Here is an 18,343-nt window from a genome sequence, read left to right on the forward strand (position 1 = left end):
ATGTCTCAATCCTGCTCTGTGTTTGATATAAAGATAAATGATATTAAATGATATTCGAAGGAAGAACATTAGTATCTAATGATACGTATAATAATTAGCAGAGTAATAAGTCCCTATTCTATTTTTCACGTACCACATTCGATTACTTTTAATTCGATTAGACCTCCTAGTTATCATTGGTATCATAGGGCCCGTTCGGACGGGGCTGAAACTACCGTGTACTTCCAACTGTGAGGTCGCGTGTAGCAATTAACTTACGCCTCTGGCTATAAAAAATTAGAAAACCATCTGGACGAAAAATCCACCAACTTTACTGGTTATTTCAATCCCATTCCAATTACACGCTGCCTCGGGGTATAATTAATCAAGCGTTAACGGGGTCATGTCAAATCGCGACCTCAAATAAGCTTTCTGATTGTTTAGCAATTATTGTTTAAAATGTTCTTTTTTGTTAATGCGAATGTATATCTATTGTTTTGTAAAATTATATATAAATAATCAACTCGTTGGTTTTTTTCCGGTGACCTGAACTTGCGAATCGGTGGCTTATAATGTACATGTAACGGCAGGGAGTTCTGTATTGTGGTAGCCTGGTGTCTGTGAATTACCACATCAACCGTTCGGCTCGCACGATAAGAGGGGTACAGTGCGTGTTAAATGGAATTTTTACAACAACAGTTCGGCTCGCACGATGAATACACGTGGTGATTTTTACAAGAGGGGTACAGTGCGTGTACATTAAATGGAATTTTCACAACAATAGTTCGGCTCGCACGATAAATACACGTGGTGATTTTTACAAGAGGGGTACAGTGCGTGTACATTAAATGGAATTTCCACAACAATAGTTCGGCTCGCACGATAAATACACGTGGTCAACAAACAACATACGTTAGCAGGATTTTCGATCATTATTTATTTAAAAAGTAAATTGTATTGGATGTATTATAAATATATAGGTCTGGTTGTCGATTGAAAAAATAATAATTGAAGGATTCGCGCGCGAAACGACATGCAATATCCAGTTGAATTTGTCAACACGCCATGTCAATTGATATGGGTCGACGCACAGAGGGCGCTTTTTGACCTAAGAATTCCGATCTTAATTGGTTTCGTGTCAGCTTACCGGTACTTTGTTTATTCGTACGAACGTCGTATGGGTTTTACCCCAAGGGTAAAAACCAAATAAACGTGTATTTCAATCGCCGTACGAACACGGTCATTATTCTTATCATCTATTTTTATCATAAAGAACACGCGTGCTTTACAATAGATACCACGTGACAGCGTCGTATCTATTACGTGAATAAATAGCAATGTATAGATAGGAAGCTGATAAGCAGACGTACGAAGCTATCATGAAAATGCAATTAATATTCTAATTAAAATATCGAAGTACAGATCTCTACTAATTGGAGTCAGGTCCATTTGACCGTTCAAATCGTGTCGTAAAACGGTTTCTGTAATTTTGACCTGTGTTATTACAAGGAAGATTTTCATTACGCTATCAATATTAGTATAATGGTTCACTGGTTTAAGAAATAGTGATTTTCTACGTTTTATTGTCTTGAAGTGTAGCTCCGGGCTTGAAATGCATATTGTTCCTTATAATTATATATTATTTCACGACGTTCGTTCTGCTTTAAAAAAAATAAGTGGGGTAATGATCAATGTTTTTGCAAAGATTTTTATTTTATGATAAATGATAGAAATGTTCAACCCGGAGCTATACCCTTTTAGCAATAATCTCAAGTAAAAGGGTGTGCGTGAGTAATATGTTATAATGTTTAAAATAGTTTACAAAACAAAACCTACACGCAACATCGGTTAAATTAGGGAATTATCCATAGAAACCAAATATGTAATTATGATTTAATAATGGATGTTACGTTTCCCTTGGAACAGCATTGCTAATAAAATTACTATAGGAAATATTCTCTAATCTTCATACAGCTTCTTGTTCTAGTTTGCTACTTTTCTATCAAGACTATTGTGTCTGCAATTGTGCTTTTTCGTTGTGTAAGTTAAAGATTTGATTTGTATCTATGGAACGCCTCGAGACATGATGATCCGAGGAGGAAACTAGGCCAAGTTGAAGTAGCCGTCTACAACATCCGTCTGAACTTTTCAATGTCCCCTAGCTTTTGGATATTAAAAAGATCAAGCGACCAAACGACCCAATTCAGCCCAAAAATCTTCACTCTTACCCTAAGGCTCGTAGGTTCCACAACTCTTTATATCGTCTGGTTTAGTGTTAGATTGTTCTTTTATTGTCTGCGTGTCGTCAGATTTTGTATCATTGCGCCGTAGTGCGCGTAGGGCAGACGATGATGAACGGGTGGTCAGATTTTCGAGCTTACCAAATGTTTTATAGGAATAATGGAACATCTTCTAATCACCACCACTACCAGTGTGGTCAGTTCGTCTCGAATTTGCTAGATTCGCAGGTAGGATTTCCTTTATCAACCGTTTAATTCCTAATTTATTAATACCATTTTTGTATTTTCTTATTCAACGTTATTCCCACTGTCTTGGTACATGAATTAGGGTTTTTTCTTAGCAAGTGTTTTTTTTTCCTGATCTTCAGTTTCACATCATGTGGGGATTTCCCTTCTTCTATTTACGTCTTTTCTGAAGATTTTTGAATTTGTAGATTCTTTTCGGGTTTCACGTCATTAAATTAAAACAAATAATGATGTAGATTACCTCTATTTCGACGAAATCGTGTTAGTATGGTAGTTAAGAACAAACTATAAAATATATCATTGTAGATATTTTTAACTTTCTTGAAAAAAGAAAACTATTAGGTAAAGATAAAGAAAAGAAATAGGAATTTTTTCTTTTATTTTTATATTTATAGTAGGGCCTAAAATTATTTTCCAAGAAAATCAGACATTTATAATGACCGAGTACAATCCGAATACACGATATATTGATCATTTCTGGTATATTATCGTTGTATTCGTCAATGTATTAATTAAAGGCTTATTTCTTGTTAAGGCAAAGCGTTTTCTATGTCTCTATATTATCTAGGTTTATTTGTGGATGATCGTTCCTCATCAATTCATCGTTAAGTTTACTATCTTCCTTGCTGAGTGGGTGTCGTCGTCGCTAAATTACTTTGTGGGTTTATTTTTCTTTCCGTATTTTGTCTAAAGTGTATGGGCGTCTTTCTTTCATTATTTTTTAGAAGCAAATATTATATTTATACTTTGATATGATATATGATATTATTAATCACACGTGATATATTTAGTAACAGTACTGTAACTGTAACTAATTTTAACATCTCATCGTCTATAGTAATCTTTCTATAAATTCCTCTTCTAATACATTAAGAATTGATTAAAGATGTATTGTCCCACTGAAAAATAATTTTTAACATTTTTTGTTGAATATGCCATTTTAATGGCACATAATAGTTATCCACATTGACAAAAAATTTGATCTAAAAAAAATATTTACCTGAAAAAATTGTAATTTAAAGCAAATATTTAATAATAAAAGGCTGCCAGTCAATGGATTGTTTGGTTGAATTTAACCATTTATTATGTTACCGTATTTTATAATTTTTTTTTCGTTTTTTTTTTCTACGGAAGTGAAACTTTGTTAAAACTACAAAATAACATATTCAAAGTCAGATTTAAATAATCTAAATTGTTCATGTTTTTTGGGGACAATACATCTTTAATAATCGCAATCTGTTATTTATGATTTATTATTTTAGTTTAAAAAAAATCATAGTTGCTAGAGCATTCGCGTTGAATTACAATAGTATGGAACTTGTACGATTTCGGATGACCAGCCAGCCTATAATTCACCATTACGCGGAATAGTAAACTGATCAAACTAGTCGTTTGAACCGTAATGCCGCGAGATAAATATCGTCTGCTTTAAGTGGATATGTTACAGAATGACATTTTAACTATGCCTACATCTGTCATTGTCTTTGCAATCTAAACAAGTGCTCTGTTAAATTAATGCTGAGAGAATATTAAAAAGACAATTTTCTATTTATATAAACCTATTTAAACAGTAGTATAAGCGATATAAATGATTAGTTTCTCCCGAGACGACGTCACGTGACGTGAATCAACAACAACTGACTCGCTGTGTTACTTTGCGTGTTAATACCATTTCGCGTAATGAAGTAGTGCGCAGACCATGACGTAACGTCATTAGATCCTCCGTGCGTCATTTCATAATTCAGTTGTTTTTCTCCTTCTTTAACATACGTTGTATCGTACGTTGACAAATAACTAAGGTGCTAATAGTTCCATGTTTAATTAAAAAACAAACCCTTCACAAAACTTAAAGACCCGGATCAGAACAAGTACTTAAATTGATTCCAAATTAAGACCATAACATTTATAAAACAGCGTATTTATGATAAAAAAAAAAAAGGATCGCCGCCTCTCCCAAGCACAAATGCTATCAAGTTCCATTCCACCGTTGCGTATCATTGAAATGGCGCTCGACCTTAAATATTGTCTTATTATACTTCAAGTTACTGATGTTTTGGAACATGAGCATTTCCGTTGCCGATTCAATTTTCCTCCTATGCCCCGCCCACATATATTTTCCAATATAATTAGCATTGATCTTGAATACGAATGAAGTGTATATTATTTATAAATTAGCACAATATATTCTTCAGTCATTGACACGCATCCGCTCGAAACCGGAGCTTACTTTGAACGTGGGTTGTTCTAAGAAGAATCTATTTTGATTACAAATCGAATACTCTCACTCTCTCGAATACAATTAAAGAGATGGGTGATTAAATGTAATATATGAGAGATGATATTTTACGTCATTTATGACGTCATCAATTTCCGTTCGATAGCGAATGTGTGTGTTTACCATGTTTACAGAAAGTGAATACTATGCTGTGTAGCACTGTATAGTTGTTGTTTGCAGTCCGCTGATCCTTTTAAATCATGTTAAACGTTACCTGCAATATTCTACGAGTTAATTTATCAAGTGCGTACACTTTACGTCATGGTTTACTTATAATTTTCATTCACAAAGTTGATGATGAAATGGGCTTCCGGTTGAACGCGCACTTAAACTTGGTTCCCACTCCCAAACTATCGTAAGCAATTTGACCAATCACAACGTGATGAGTTATTCAGATTGTCGCGTGTGATTGGTCAATTCACTTACAACCAAGCTTTACGCGCGCGCAGAAACAAAACTTGACAACGACGGTGCAATAAGCGTGCGACGGACATGAATGGCGTTAAGCTCTGGTTCCCACTAGCGACGCAACGCAAGGACGTACTGCAACGTAAGTGATTTGACCAATGACAAGCGATGGCTTATTCCCAACAGTGGCTTGTCATTCGTCAAACTCGCTTGCGTTGTGCGTACGTCCTTGCGTTGCGTCTCTAGTGGGAACCACGTTTTACGCCACCTTTTGCGAATACGAATTCTGAAATTAGAGTCGAGAAAGGATATAATTTGCATAAAATGGTCTCTATACGACGCTAGATTACTTCTTCGTTTATGCTATTAATAACAATTAAAAACAAACCACAGTCTGAGACCACTCCTTCCCACACCTCAATTTATTTCAACAAACAAACGTAGGCCTACTAATATTATCATGCTCTCAACTATAAAGTTGAGTATAGCTATAATCTTTCAAAACATCTGGTGTGATTGTTACATAATAAATAATTGGCCACAACTATACTATATCAGACACAATGTCCGGCCTGGAAATCCCCACTTTGAAGGCGAGTTCAAGTGTCTATGTTGTGTTTATTAAATGGGTCACTGCAATATACTGTGTATACATAATGGTCATCTTCAATAAATAGCATGCAAGGCAACAAATAATCTCAATAATAAACAAACAAATTTGATTAAAACAGCGCAGTGGCGTAACGACTATGAGCACTCACTGGCTAAACCCAGGGGGGGGGGGGGGGGCGGAGCTTATGGGGGCCCTGAGAAGTTCTCAGAGAAAAAACAGGTAGTAAAACATGCCGGAAAAGGCACTGCCTAGCATTATGTTATGACTTATACCAATTTATATCGTGTATATTTCAATAATTGTAATTAATGTAATTTTTATATTTCTTTTACCGATTTGTGAAAGTAAATAGTTCAGTTATTCCATCTATTTATATTGAAAAGACGAAATTCGAAAAGTGGATATAATATCGAAAAGAAAGAAATAAAAAAATGTAGCGTACAGATAATCGATCTGTCGCAATCTCTCATCGGTGAGTCTTTATAATGGTCTGACCGATTACAATTTGACTGTTTTATTATGTTGTGTATATAGCCTGTAATGTATATACATTATAATAAGTATATCCATAAAAGCTCATCCGAAACATAGATTTAATATGATCACTTATTAACAATAGCCGGAAAAAGTGGAATTCACAAAATAATATAGAAATTAAAATGATGATATGTGAACCGCATTTTAAAACTTTCTGTCGTCGCTATAATCTGTCAATTTACCCCTGGGATTGGAGACTAGACGAACACGGCGACTGCGAGCAAGTCTATAATTTTGCTGCATATAATTAGGCGAAGAGGGTATCGATAGGTGGACACAGTAGACAGATAATATTAAATTATGTTATTCTGGTCTTCAACTTCAAATAAAAGTAGGTTATTAGTCGAAATTTTGCCATTTTTTCGAAAAAATCCCTGTACTATATTAGTACAGGGATTTTTTTCAAAAAATGTCGAGAATTTAAAAACAGTACATGATTCCTGCCAAGGCAACAAGTCAGTTGTTACGCAATTATCAAATTATCATTGTTATCTTCCAACACTTCAACAACATTATTTTTGTCATAATCATTATCATTCTTTAACTGTCCCGTATTATATCTCATCTCACCCGCCATTGTCGTTATTATCATCATACCATTAGCCATCGCCATATTGATGATTACTATCATCATCATCTTCATTGTCATCATTGCTCTGTACTATCATCGTCATTATCATCACATTCCCAGAGTGAAACTTTTCTGAAAGTACCGTAACAAATAATAACACTTTTCAACCCGATTAATTTATATTTCATTTTAGCATGAACGGCCGCCGTGCCGGCAGCATCGGTCATAAAACAAAATGTTTTCATCATCATCATCCTCATAATGCCAATATATTAGATGCGATAATGACAGCATTAATATATGAATATTGACATACAAATACAAACACAATCTAATCCTAGGGTTTACGTGTTTAATGACGCAATTTGTACGCCATACACACTGACATTTCTATTGAGACGGTTCATACGTCATTTCATATAGCACAGCGCTGATGACGTATAACGTAGTCAAATTATGTCATATAAGTTTTAGAATTAGGATAAAACCATCATCGGAATGCTGTTAATTAATTACAATTATATATTTAATGTTTATTATTTTATGATTATTATTATTACAGTATTTTCATTAATGTAATCAATATATTTGACGTCATAATCACTAAATGTAATTTCAATCAATCAATACGTTAAAATGTAACAAATTTCTAGTGTAAACAAGTCTAGTTAGTCTGCCGTGACTTTACATTAGCAATTAAACAAAATGCCATGCCAGTAACTAATGTATCGCTCACTTATTCTTAGTTCTCCTTAAACGGTTGCTAAGGAAGCGATCGCTCACGGGCAAAATACCCATCAAACAGTGACGTCACACATAATGGTTGCGATTCGCACTTACGTCATTCTATTTTTTCATCACTTGTTTTTTATTTTAAAATCAAAATATTTTGATAAATACATGCTTCAATCGACAGGATTTCAAGTAACTAAACGGTTTAAAACTATCTGTCTATAGTATTAGTTGACAACGTTCGGTTTATTCAAAGTAACTCTGTGATATATTCATATATCGTTTTTTTACGTTGGTCTATGTTCAGCGTGTGCTAAGGCTATTTTGATTGTGCGCGTAGTGTAATCTAATGGGATTCCCATGAGAGCTATTATTTTCTACAGTCGAATATCTGAAAACGTATTTAGATACAAGTGCTAGTCTTATAATTATCACTACTTTTATCTGCTCACTCATTTTCTCAACCTCGTCAATTACCGCTGATGTACACGTAGTCACGCGTATCGACTATTGACGACGGATGAGCGCAGAGTGATCTGCGCATTTCGTCATTAACGTTAAGCTTTTTGACACAGGTTGATGATGCGATAGTGGTTCACAAATTAACATCACTTTATTTTATCACTGTGGTCGTCGGCGATACGTCGCACACGTCATTTTAACTGCTTTCGTGTATAAAGCCGGTTCGGCTTTTGTATTTAGTAAACAACTTTACTTTTGGATTTAAACGAATTCGTTTGTTTTTTTGCTCTTCAGATAAACCCTACTGCTTCCGTGGACCATAACCAACTTGACAGACAAGTAAATATGTCTTGGAAACCGTTTAATTTTGTGGAGGAATCAACCTCTGAACAACCGCCAACAACCAATCAGTACTGGTACAGGAATAACAATAATAACAACAGCACGTCTGTAGAAACTACACGAGGAGGAAAACGAACTTTAGATAGAACGAATTCAGTGGATGGCTCTAACGACGGCGAAGGATCATCGTGTAGTTCAAACGCTGGTGACGAGGATCCAGAAAGTATGTCACCGAAGAAATCCAAAAAGCATTCCCGTCGACGAAAAACATATAACGCACGTGAAAGGAATACTAGACGACTTGAAAGTAATGAGCGGGAACGACAACGTATGCATTCTCTAAATGACGCGTTCCAATGCCTACGTAACGTTATTCCGCACGTTCACTGTCAACGAAAGCTGTCGAAAATTGAAACTTTAACGTTGGCGAAGAACTATATCGATGCACTGACAAACACAGTCGTCCGCTTGAAGACGGAACTGGATGAGATGAGTATGATATATGAGATTAATAATAATTTGGAAGGGGATATGCCAACCGATTTAGAGGACACTCGAGAGTTAGTGGAGGCGGCTCTTGGTACTCTCGCCGAATCTTGAATCTATTCGTCTGGTTTTATGAAGATGTCCCTACTCCAAACTTTAACAATGACTGCGTTGATCGGCAGGACTTTTGTAGCGTTTTATCCAATTCTTCGTCTAAAAGTATATTGATAATAATCACCTTCCAGAAAGTTCTGCCTTTGTCCGCCGAAATGGACGCCAATGTTCTTTTGGAATTACAAACATTTAAAGGATCTTTATTTTCTTACCTACTGCTACATTAAGGACAATGAATTTAATGTATTTTTAGAACTTTTAAAACTTTCTGCAATATATTTTCCAAAAATTTGCATAAACATTTGAAAGAATGCTAAAGATTTTATGGTGAAGTGTATTTTTAAAGATGATTAGTTTACATAAATTACCTAGCAACAAACAGCCCGTCATCAAAGTAGCGCCAAGATATAGCCTGACTATACTGATTAAGAACAGTCCAGGTGACTTGGACTTTATGTGCCTTGGATACTACTTCTTCCTTTAATGGTAGGTTAGGAATCTCAATCTTTTTTTGTTATTGTTAGCAGGTATAAAATTAAAACATTATTTTTTCTATACACTAACTTTTTCCTGAACTACATTCCGAACATGAACAAGATTGAAATCCAAATAGGTTTATCTGCGCATTGCACTACGCATCTTTTGATTTGCGCATGTTTATAGGTATGCGCGCGTCGATTTATTCAGAAAATACTTTAAACAATCTAAGTGTCTACTTACTTTAATGTGCCTAAAATTATTTGAAAAGATGTGCACTTATTCAAGATCAGACCAAATGCGGGCTAAAATTTAAAAATAGAATTATAAATTTTATACAAGGCATTCCACTGAGAGAAAAACAATATGGCTACTGATGAAAAAAATGGCCGTTAGGTGTTAATTGAATTAATTAAAAAATAAAAATAAACGCATTCCAATAATGTACAGTTCGTTTAGCTTAAATTTAACAAGAACAAAAAAAGGTGAAAAATACTAAAAAAAGATATATATAAATATAATGAATAAAATGGAGAAAAATAACAGTAAGACCAGTTGCTAGTGTAAGTGACAAAAAAATAACTTCTTTTTTTGAAAAAAACAAAAAAAAGTCACTGAAACTGGCAATTTGTTTAAAAAAATGAATGATGTATTCTATTAGTATTATATATATTATATTAATTATTGTACATGAACTGAAGTATTGTTTATTTTCAATAATAATAATGTTGGTGCACTACAAAATGGAGAATGGATAAATACACATTTTTAGTGTTGAGTTGGAAATCATAAAATTCCCATATACGGTAAAGAATAAAAAGCCCATCCTTTGGTTAAATCTATGTGATCTATAAACTAGGGATTTTCTGGGTTGAACTTTGACCTATTGCTCCTATAATGTTAACCTTTGACCTTCCACTCTTCTCTGCCGTAGCTTATAGAAGTTATTCTTTACCGTATATGGTAAGTTAGTAGTCTACTACATGGTACAATACATATTGTTACTTAAAGAAAGCTTTTATATATTATAATTTATAAGTTACTGATTATTAATAAAAATGTTTCAAATGTTTAGTAAATAGTAGCCTAGGCATTTAAACATTTTTGACAAGATTACGAATACGATATCATAATGTGCTTACACCAGTCGTGCTACTTATTAAAATAGAACAATGTGCGTGGTGAGTTTAGATCTGACAAAATAAAAACTTTTAATTAGTTGTTGTATTTGTACAAAACAAAATAAATTACACAATGCAAGGACGTAGGCTAAAGTAACGCTGGAAATTTGACCAATCACAAGCGACGAATTATGTGAATTTTGGATTTTGATTGGTCAAATTACTTGGCTTGTACGTAGTCATTGCCTTGAAAAGGGGAAAGGAAAAAAAAAACCATTTAAATTATCTTATAAAAGGCTTCTTTACTTTAATAGTATGTATTGAGATTATTGAGTATTAACCGGAGGTTTCTTGCTCTAATGACCAATTATCATATTATTAGTTATTATTGATATTATTTGTAATTTAAAACATTGACTTCCATTTATTATATGGTGCAGGGTTTTAAATTTAGCCATATCATAAAGGTATACTTTAAGGTTTGTGTAATAAACAGATAGCTTTGCGTACACACGTTTTTTTTTTCCGAAAAATTTACAAAATATAAACTTCTAAAAATATGTCGAGGTAACATGTGCAGAACACACTATGTGATTCTGCGCATTTTGTTTGTTATATACTAACCAATTATGTTAAAAAAATAAAAGGGTCGAAAATCGGCCATTTTTCAAAAAAATTTCCATGTACTATAGTACAGGGATTAAAAAAAAAATGGCCAATTTTTGACCTTTTTATTTTTCGATAAAACTGGTTACTATAGCACAATTAACATGCGCAGAACCCAATAGTCGACTCTGCGCATGTTTATTATGCAATAGTAACCATTTATGTAAAAAAATAAAAGGGTCGAAAGTCGGCCATTTTTCAAAAATTTCCATGTACTATAGTACAAGGATTTAAAAAATGGCCAATTTTCGACCTTTTTATTTTTCGATAAAACTGGTTACTATAGCACAATTAACATGCGCAGAGTCGAATAATGCGCAGAGTCGAATTGCGCCTGCCAATTATGCTATAGTAACCATTTATGTCAAATATGGTTATGGTAGCACAATTGACATACGCAGAACCCATTATTCGACTCTGCGCATGTTTATTATGCAATAGTAACCATTTACGTCAAAAAAATAAAAGGGTCGGAAATCGACAATGTTTTGAAAATTTTCCTGTACTTTAGTGCAGGCATTTTTAAAAAAATTGCCAATTTTCGACCTTTTTATTTTTCGATAAAACTGGTTACTATAGCACAATTGACATGCGCAGACCCAATTAGTCGACTCTGCGCATGTTTATTATGCTATAGTAACCATTTTTCGATAAAACTGGTTACTATTGCACAATTGACATGCGCAGAACCCATTAGTCGACTCTGCGCATGTTTATTATGCTATAGTAACCATTTATGTCAAAACTGGTTACTATAGCACAATTGACATGCGCAGAACCCATTATTCGTCTCTGCGCATGTTTATTATGCAATAGTAACCATTTATGTCAAAAAATAAAAGGGTCGAAAATCGGCCATTTTTCACAAATTTCCCTGTACTATATAATAATTTATTTGGAAAACGCTTTTGAACAGCGGCACACATAATAATGGTACATCCACTTTTGACATAAATGGTTACTATAGCATAATAAACATGCGCAGAGTGAATAATGGTTCTGCGCATGTCAATTATGCTATAGTAACCATTTATGTCAAATATGGTTATGATAGCACAATTGACATGCGCAGAACCCATTATTCGACTCTGCGCATGTTTATTATGCAATAGTAACCATTTATGTCAAAAAATAAAAGGGTCGAAAATCGGCCATTTTTCACAAATTTCCCTGTACTATATAATAATTTATTTGGAAAACGCTTTTGAACAGCGGCACACATAATAATGGTACATCCACTTTTGACATAAATGGTTACTATAGCATAATAAACATGCGCAGAGTGAATAATGGTTCTGCGCATGTCAATTATGCTATAGTAACCATTTATGTCAAATATGGTTATGATAGCACAATTGACATGCGCAGAACCCATTAACTTAATAAAAAAATCGGCCATTTTTCGAAAATTTACCTGTACAGGGATTTTTCAAAAAATGGCAAATTTTCGACCTTTTTATATTTCGATAAAACTGGTTACTATAGCACAATTGACATGCGCAGAACCCATTATTCGCCTCTGCGCATGTTTATTATGCTAATCAAAATAATATTATCTACACACGTGAAGAGCTAAAACAAGAACACGTTTTTTTGATTATCTCAAAACTTTGCTTTATGCAGTTGAGTCGTTCTTTCATGACGGGGCAGTATAGTACAGAGATTTTTTCGAAAAATTGCCAAAATATCCACTTTTTAAAATTCAATAATTATGCGATAATATTTTGCCATATATATGCGCATATATTGTGTTATAAACATATTGTAGAGCCATAGTAACTAGTTATGGCAAATAATAAAAGGGGTCGACATTTGGCAAATCTTCGAAAATTTACATGTACTATAGTACAGGGATTTATCCGAAAAATTGCCAAAATATCCACTTTTTAAAATTCAATAATTATGCGATAGTATTAAATGTTCCTGTTATCCAGTACAGGGTTTTTTTTTTTAATGAATACAATGACATATGAATAAAATAAAAATAAATAAAAAATAAAATAAAAATAAACTTTAAAAAATATGCCGAGGTAACATGCGCAGAACACACTATGTGATTCTGCGCATTATGCCTATGTCAATTATGATAGTAACCAGTTATGTTCGAAAATTTTCTTTTACTAGGCCTTATAGGCTTACTGTAGTAGAGGGATTTTTTTTCGAAAAATTGTCAAAATATCCACTTTTAATATGTTGAGGTAATATGCGAAGAACAAAAATATGTGATTCTGCGTATATCAATTATATAGTAACCAATTATGTTAAAAAATAAAAGGGTCGGCAATTGGCCATTTCTCGAAAATGGGTCAAAATATCGGCTTTTAAAATTAAGATATGTTGAGGTAACTTGCGCAGATCCTGCGTATGTCAGTTATTATATAGTTACTAATTATAGAGGTCAAAATTTTTCCATTTTTTCCAAAATTTCTATGTACTACAGTACAGGGATTTTTTTTGAAAAATGGACAAAATATAAAGTTTTAAAAATATGCCCAGGTAACATGCGCAGAACACACTACGTGATTCTGCGCATTCTGTCTATTATGATACAGTTACAGTTATGTAAACAAAATAAAAGGGTCGAAATGGTATTTTTGTTAAATTGCCAAATATAAGAATATATAGAGTTATCATCCTTTTATGGAGAAATGTTGTAATTTTTCGAAAAATGTATCTTATCAATTAAATTAGTATGCAATAATATGGCTCCTCTATATGCATATATTGCGTTGTTAACTTATGATGACAGATAAAAGTAAGGCCTATTTCGAAACAAGTCTCATTTTCCTTCAAAACTCGAGCGTAATAGGACGTTGAATTATTGATATGCTGTAAGCAAACACAAAGAGTAATTTGTAAGATAATATGACCATTGTTATTTATCAACTCTTTAATTGTGTGTAATTTAGAATGATGTCGTGTTTGTATGTGTCCTTAGAGGGAGTGAGTGACCGATACTCTCTATCCTAACTCTTCACATTTCGTTTCTTAATCCCCGATTGTATTTACCTGATCGTCGTAAAGTTCCCACTAGCACGCAACGTAAAGACGTAAGACGCAACGCAAGCGAATTGGCCAATCGAAAGCTAGAATTATTCCAACTGTTGCTTGTGATTGGTCAATTCGTTTGCGTTGCGGCCTACGTCCTTGCGTTGCATCCTAGTGAAAACCATTTTTTAGGGACGACTCTCTTTCTCGACGCGACGCAACGACGTAAAGCAGCGCACCGCAATCACATGATTCATTGTGTCGTCGTGATTGGTCAAATTACTTGCGGCACGCGCTTACGTCATGGAAAGGAAACAGCCTTAGTGTAGACCTATAGCGTACCACAGGCCTACTTCCAATTACCTCTGTGTATGATGCATACAGAAATAAATGTAGGCCTATACTCCATAAAATAAAATTATGAAACGAAAAAATGTATACGGTAGGAGTTTAATACTGTGATGATGAATCAACCTATATTGATCTAATTTGTCTTCAGTGACGTCACAAAAGAGAACATACATTGTCTTTATAGACTATCATAATATACAATTACTTATACTCGACTCATCCCTGAAAATAAAACATATCAAAATTGAAAAATGTTTACCTAACGCTTGGAACTGCTGGCAGCCAACTGAGACTTTTCTATCATAAATTATGATTAATTAGATTAGCGATGTATGGTGTTTATGTTTATTATTTTCTTTACTGACAAGCAGTAGCGGACAATAATTAATTAGCGCCATTAGCGATAATTGTGCTACTTGTATATGGATTAGAGGACATTAGTTACGTTACAACCAGACAATAGTCATAGTCAAGAATCACGCAGGTAAGTTCTTTACACTTCTCCCTTCGTTGGTGGTCAATAAAACGCGTTTCTGAATTCGACGCAGGATGACCGAAATCACTTTTAGCAACTGAGAACAAACAAACTAAAGTGCAAACATGTTATCCTGACAGCTATTTCCACGGTTGGCTACTTCATTACATTCTCCAAGCTATAGAAACTCATTATATGTAATTAACAATTTCACTTAATATGCATTGGTTAGACGGTTAATGTGTCTGTTATATTAACGGAATCAGGAATCAGGTAGTCGGTAATGTTATCTAATTAACTTAATTTTATGACCGACTGTACTTTTTAATTTATGACATTTTGACCCAGAAGTCACAAAATCCACAGTTAAAGTACCATGTTTTGGGACAATTACATTACATATTATAATCTGTAGATAACGATAGAGGGCGTCGCATTGATTGTTTTGATAACAAATTAGATAGTTAAAGCCGTTTGAACGTTATACATTTTCAAAACAAAAGACTTAACTCCATACTCTACATAGGAATAGTTGGACACAAACATGGCTTCTACTCCATTTAAAGTCGCAACTCTTTATATATATGGCTCTGTGTATTCAAGGCATACGCGCACGCGCTCGTTCACAAAGAGGTTGAGATCACCACTCAGATTAAGCGATAATGACTGGACCTCTTTCGGTGCGTCATTTAAATTAAACCGTGAACTGACGCATTTACCAATTACAATGGTTTTGTTGAATATGATGAAACAAAGGTCTTGCTCGTTAATGGAAAGTAGTAAATCTCACGGGAAAATATTGCAACGAAACGATGTAAACAGAGGGGAACTCTGCTGCTGCTGTAAGCTCATGTTGCACAACGAAATAGCACATTCAAATTATGTCTATGATAAATGGAATCAATTATAATTGCTAAAAATGTCGTTGTCAAATGTGATACAAACTATTAATTGCTGGAATCTTGTGTCAATTTAAAAAAACCGTTTAATTACTTTGTATTATAACCTCTTAGTGAAAAAAATAGAACGTATTGTTAAATACACACATTTTAACATTGAAAATACACATGCACATACGTAAATTTATATAGGCTCACAAATTATATATGGGCTATATACATCAATCGTTTTCTCCAACCTAATGAATACGATGTAAAGAGAAAAGATGGAATACAAAAATGAAACCCAGAGGAGCAGGAGCAGGAGGAGGAGGATGAAGGACGACGAGGACTTCGACGTGGAATGTGACTAACTAGGATTTTGAGCACGGGAAAGAGGAAGACGACGACGACGAGGACCACGACGGTGAGGAAGACCACGACGACGACGGCCACGACGACGACGGCCACGAGGGGGACTTAAACGAAAAAGAGGAAGACAACGACGAGGAGGAGGCGTAGGAGGAGGACGACGACGACAAGGAGGCGTAGGAGGAGGATGACGACGGCCACGAGGGGGACTTAAACGAAAAAGAGTAAGACAACGACGAGGAGGAGGCGTAGGAGGAGGACGACGACGACAAGGAGGCGTAGGAGAGGATGACGATGACGACGACAACGAGAATGAATGATTTAATAACGCCATTATAACCTACTGGGACCAATAATATAAATACATATAGCGAGTCATCGTCGATTAATTTGTTGACCATCAATGATGATGTAACGAGATATACAGTCCGGTGGCGGCGACCTCAATGGTGGTTTTCTTTTATCTACTACGATTAATTAAAAGTATTCTACTAAATTGAGAAGATGGATATTGCCCGCAGCTTGTTAGTTGCATGACGATTTCTACACAAGTACTCTTGCGATTAGATATTATATATAAGTTCATTGAAAGTAATTAAGCAATGCATTTGTTTTAAACTGAAAACCATATTGTGGATTCATATTATTGTTACGGTTTAAGGAAAGGCCATTAATACTATCAATGCATTGCTAATTCACGAATAATAAGTATTTAAACAAAACCCAAATAATTATTAATCTTAATTTGTTTTCATAAAATGAAATGTGTTAATAGGCCTGATAACCAACAAAAAAGAAAATATGACGTGGATCTTGTTTTATATTTTATACATTTTAATATAAACGTGCTCAGGGACAATTCCGATATTTGTATAAAATCTTAAAACTTCTAAAATGACGATAGAGCAGTACAGTTCGTGTTTAGACCGTCGCCGACACACTATGATATTGTTGCTAGCTACTTTACTAAATACATACCATTGGTCCCATCAAAAAGCAATATCCATAAAATGTGCTGTTTTACATCAAACTAAAGTCGCCATTAAGCGTCCCAATAACTAATTCAAACAAAACACTGATGTCATTCCGAATGTTTTAAGTGCATTTAAATGTTTCAAGTCAGTCCATCAACATTTCTAAGTAGAAATGCGCACTCAAGCGCGTCAACGGCGCACATTATTACGCGTCATCGATTCACATGACTGCACAATGGTCGATTAACCGATTATCGACACAGGCCTACATTATATTGGAAAAACTGTGTTAATACTTTATATTTTTAAATGCATTATTAAACTGTAAAATGCATATAAAGGAATGAACGCATGCATTAAAGTAGAGAATGTCATTTAAATTGCTTAGACGCAAAACAAAGACGTACGCGCAGTCACAAATAATCTGATCAATCACAAGATACGGATACCCGAACTTTCACTTGTGGTGGATGGTAAAGTAGGGTTCTACCATCGGTCTCTGGTGTTTAATTTAAACACGCAATTACAAAAAAAGGCATCAAAAAATGCTATAAATCGTTTTTTTTTATTCATTCAGTTTTGATAGAAACCTAATACCCAATCTGATTAATAATATACATATGCACGAACCATGGAATTGCGAAAAATAATTAGCGCTTAAATTCCAAGTAGGAGCCTACGATGGGCCTATTTCGTTCGTTCAATTTCAATAGTTTGCAGAAACTGAGGGCGCCATGTATACTTTCAAATAAGAGCCATAATAAATATCTGTTTCAATATTAAAGAGATGAGAGCTATGTGTAATAATAATAAGAAAATGTATTGCCCGTAATGTGGCATATAACATATTATATGCCTATATTTAATTGCTAGGACGGAACCCAAATTAAAAATGTCCCTATATTATCTTTGACAATAGACATCATTTTAATGGTTATCTCTCGTTGCAGACATTAAGAGGGCACAGGTGTTTGTTCTCACCTGTAAAGGCAGCTGCAAAGAGGTGATATCAGATGTCTAACGTCAGTGGCGGCGA

At 34.3% G+C, this 18,343-nt stretch overlaps 1 protein-coding gene across 3 annotated transcripts in view; it reads left to right on the top strand.

Moving 5' to 3' along the window:
* The window catches only part of LOC140053901 (uncharacterized), a 35,414-nt gene extending 24,283 nt beyond the window's left edge, over nucleotides 1-11,131 (top strand). For 2 of the 3 annotated variants that reach the window (XM_072098659.1, XM_072098667.1), the window contains exon 2: nucleotides 8,358-11,130. In XM_072098659.1, coding sequence (XP_071954760.1) covers nucleotides 8,409-9,005 — 597 coding nt within the window. In that variant the 5' untranslated portion in view covers nucleotides 8,358-8,408 and the 3' untranslated portion in view covers nucleotides 9,006-11,130. Of the gene's footprint in view, nucleotides 1-8,357 lie in introns of all 3 variants that reach the window. The other variant, XM_072098651.1, reaches the window with a different exon arrangement.
* Nucleotides 11,132-18,343: the final 7,212 nt, after the last annotated feature.

This window comes from Antedon mediterranea, chromosome 1 (assembly GCF_964355755.1).
Source record: "Antedon mediterranea chromosome 1, ecAntMedi1.1, whole genome shotgun sequence".
Taxonomy (NCBI): Eukaryota; Metazoa; Echinodermata; class Crinoidea; order Comatulida; family Antedonidae; genus Antedon; species Antedon mediterranea.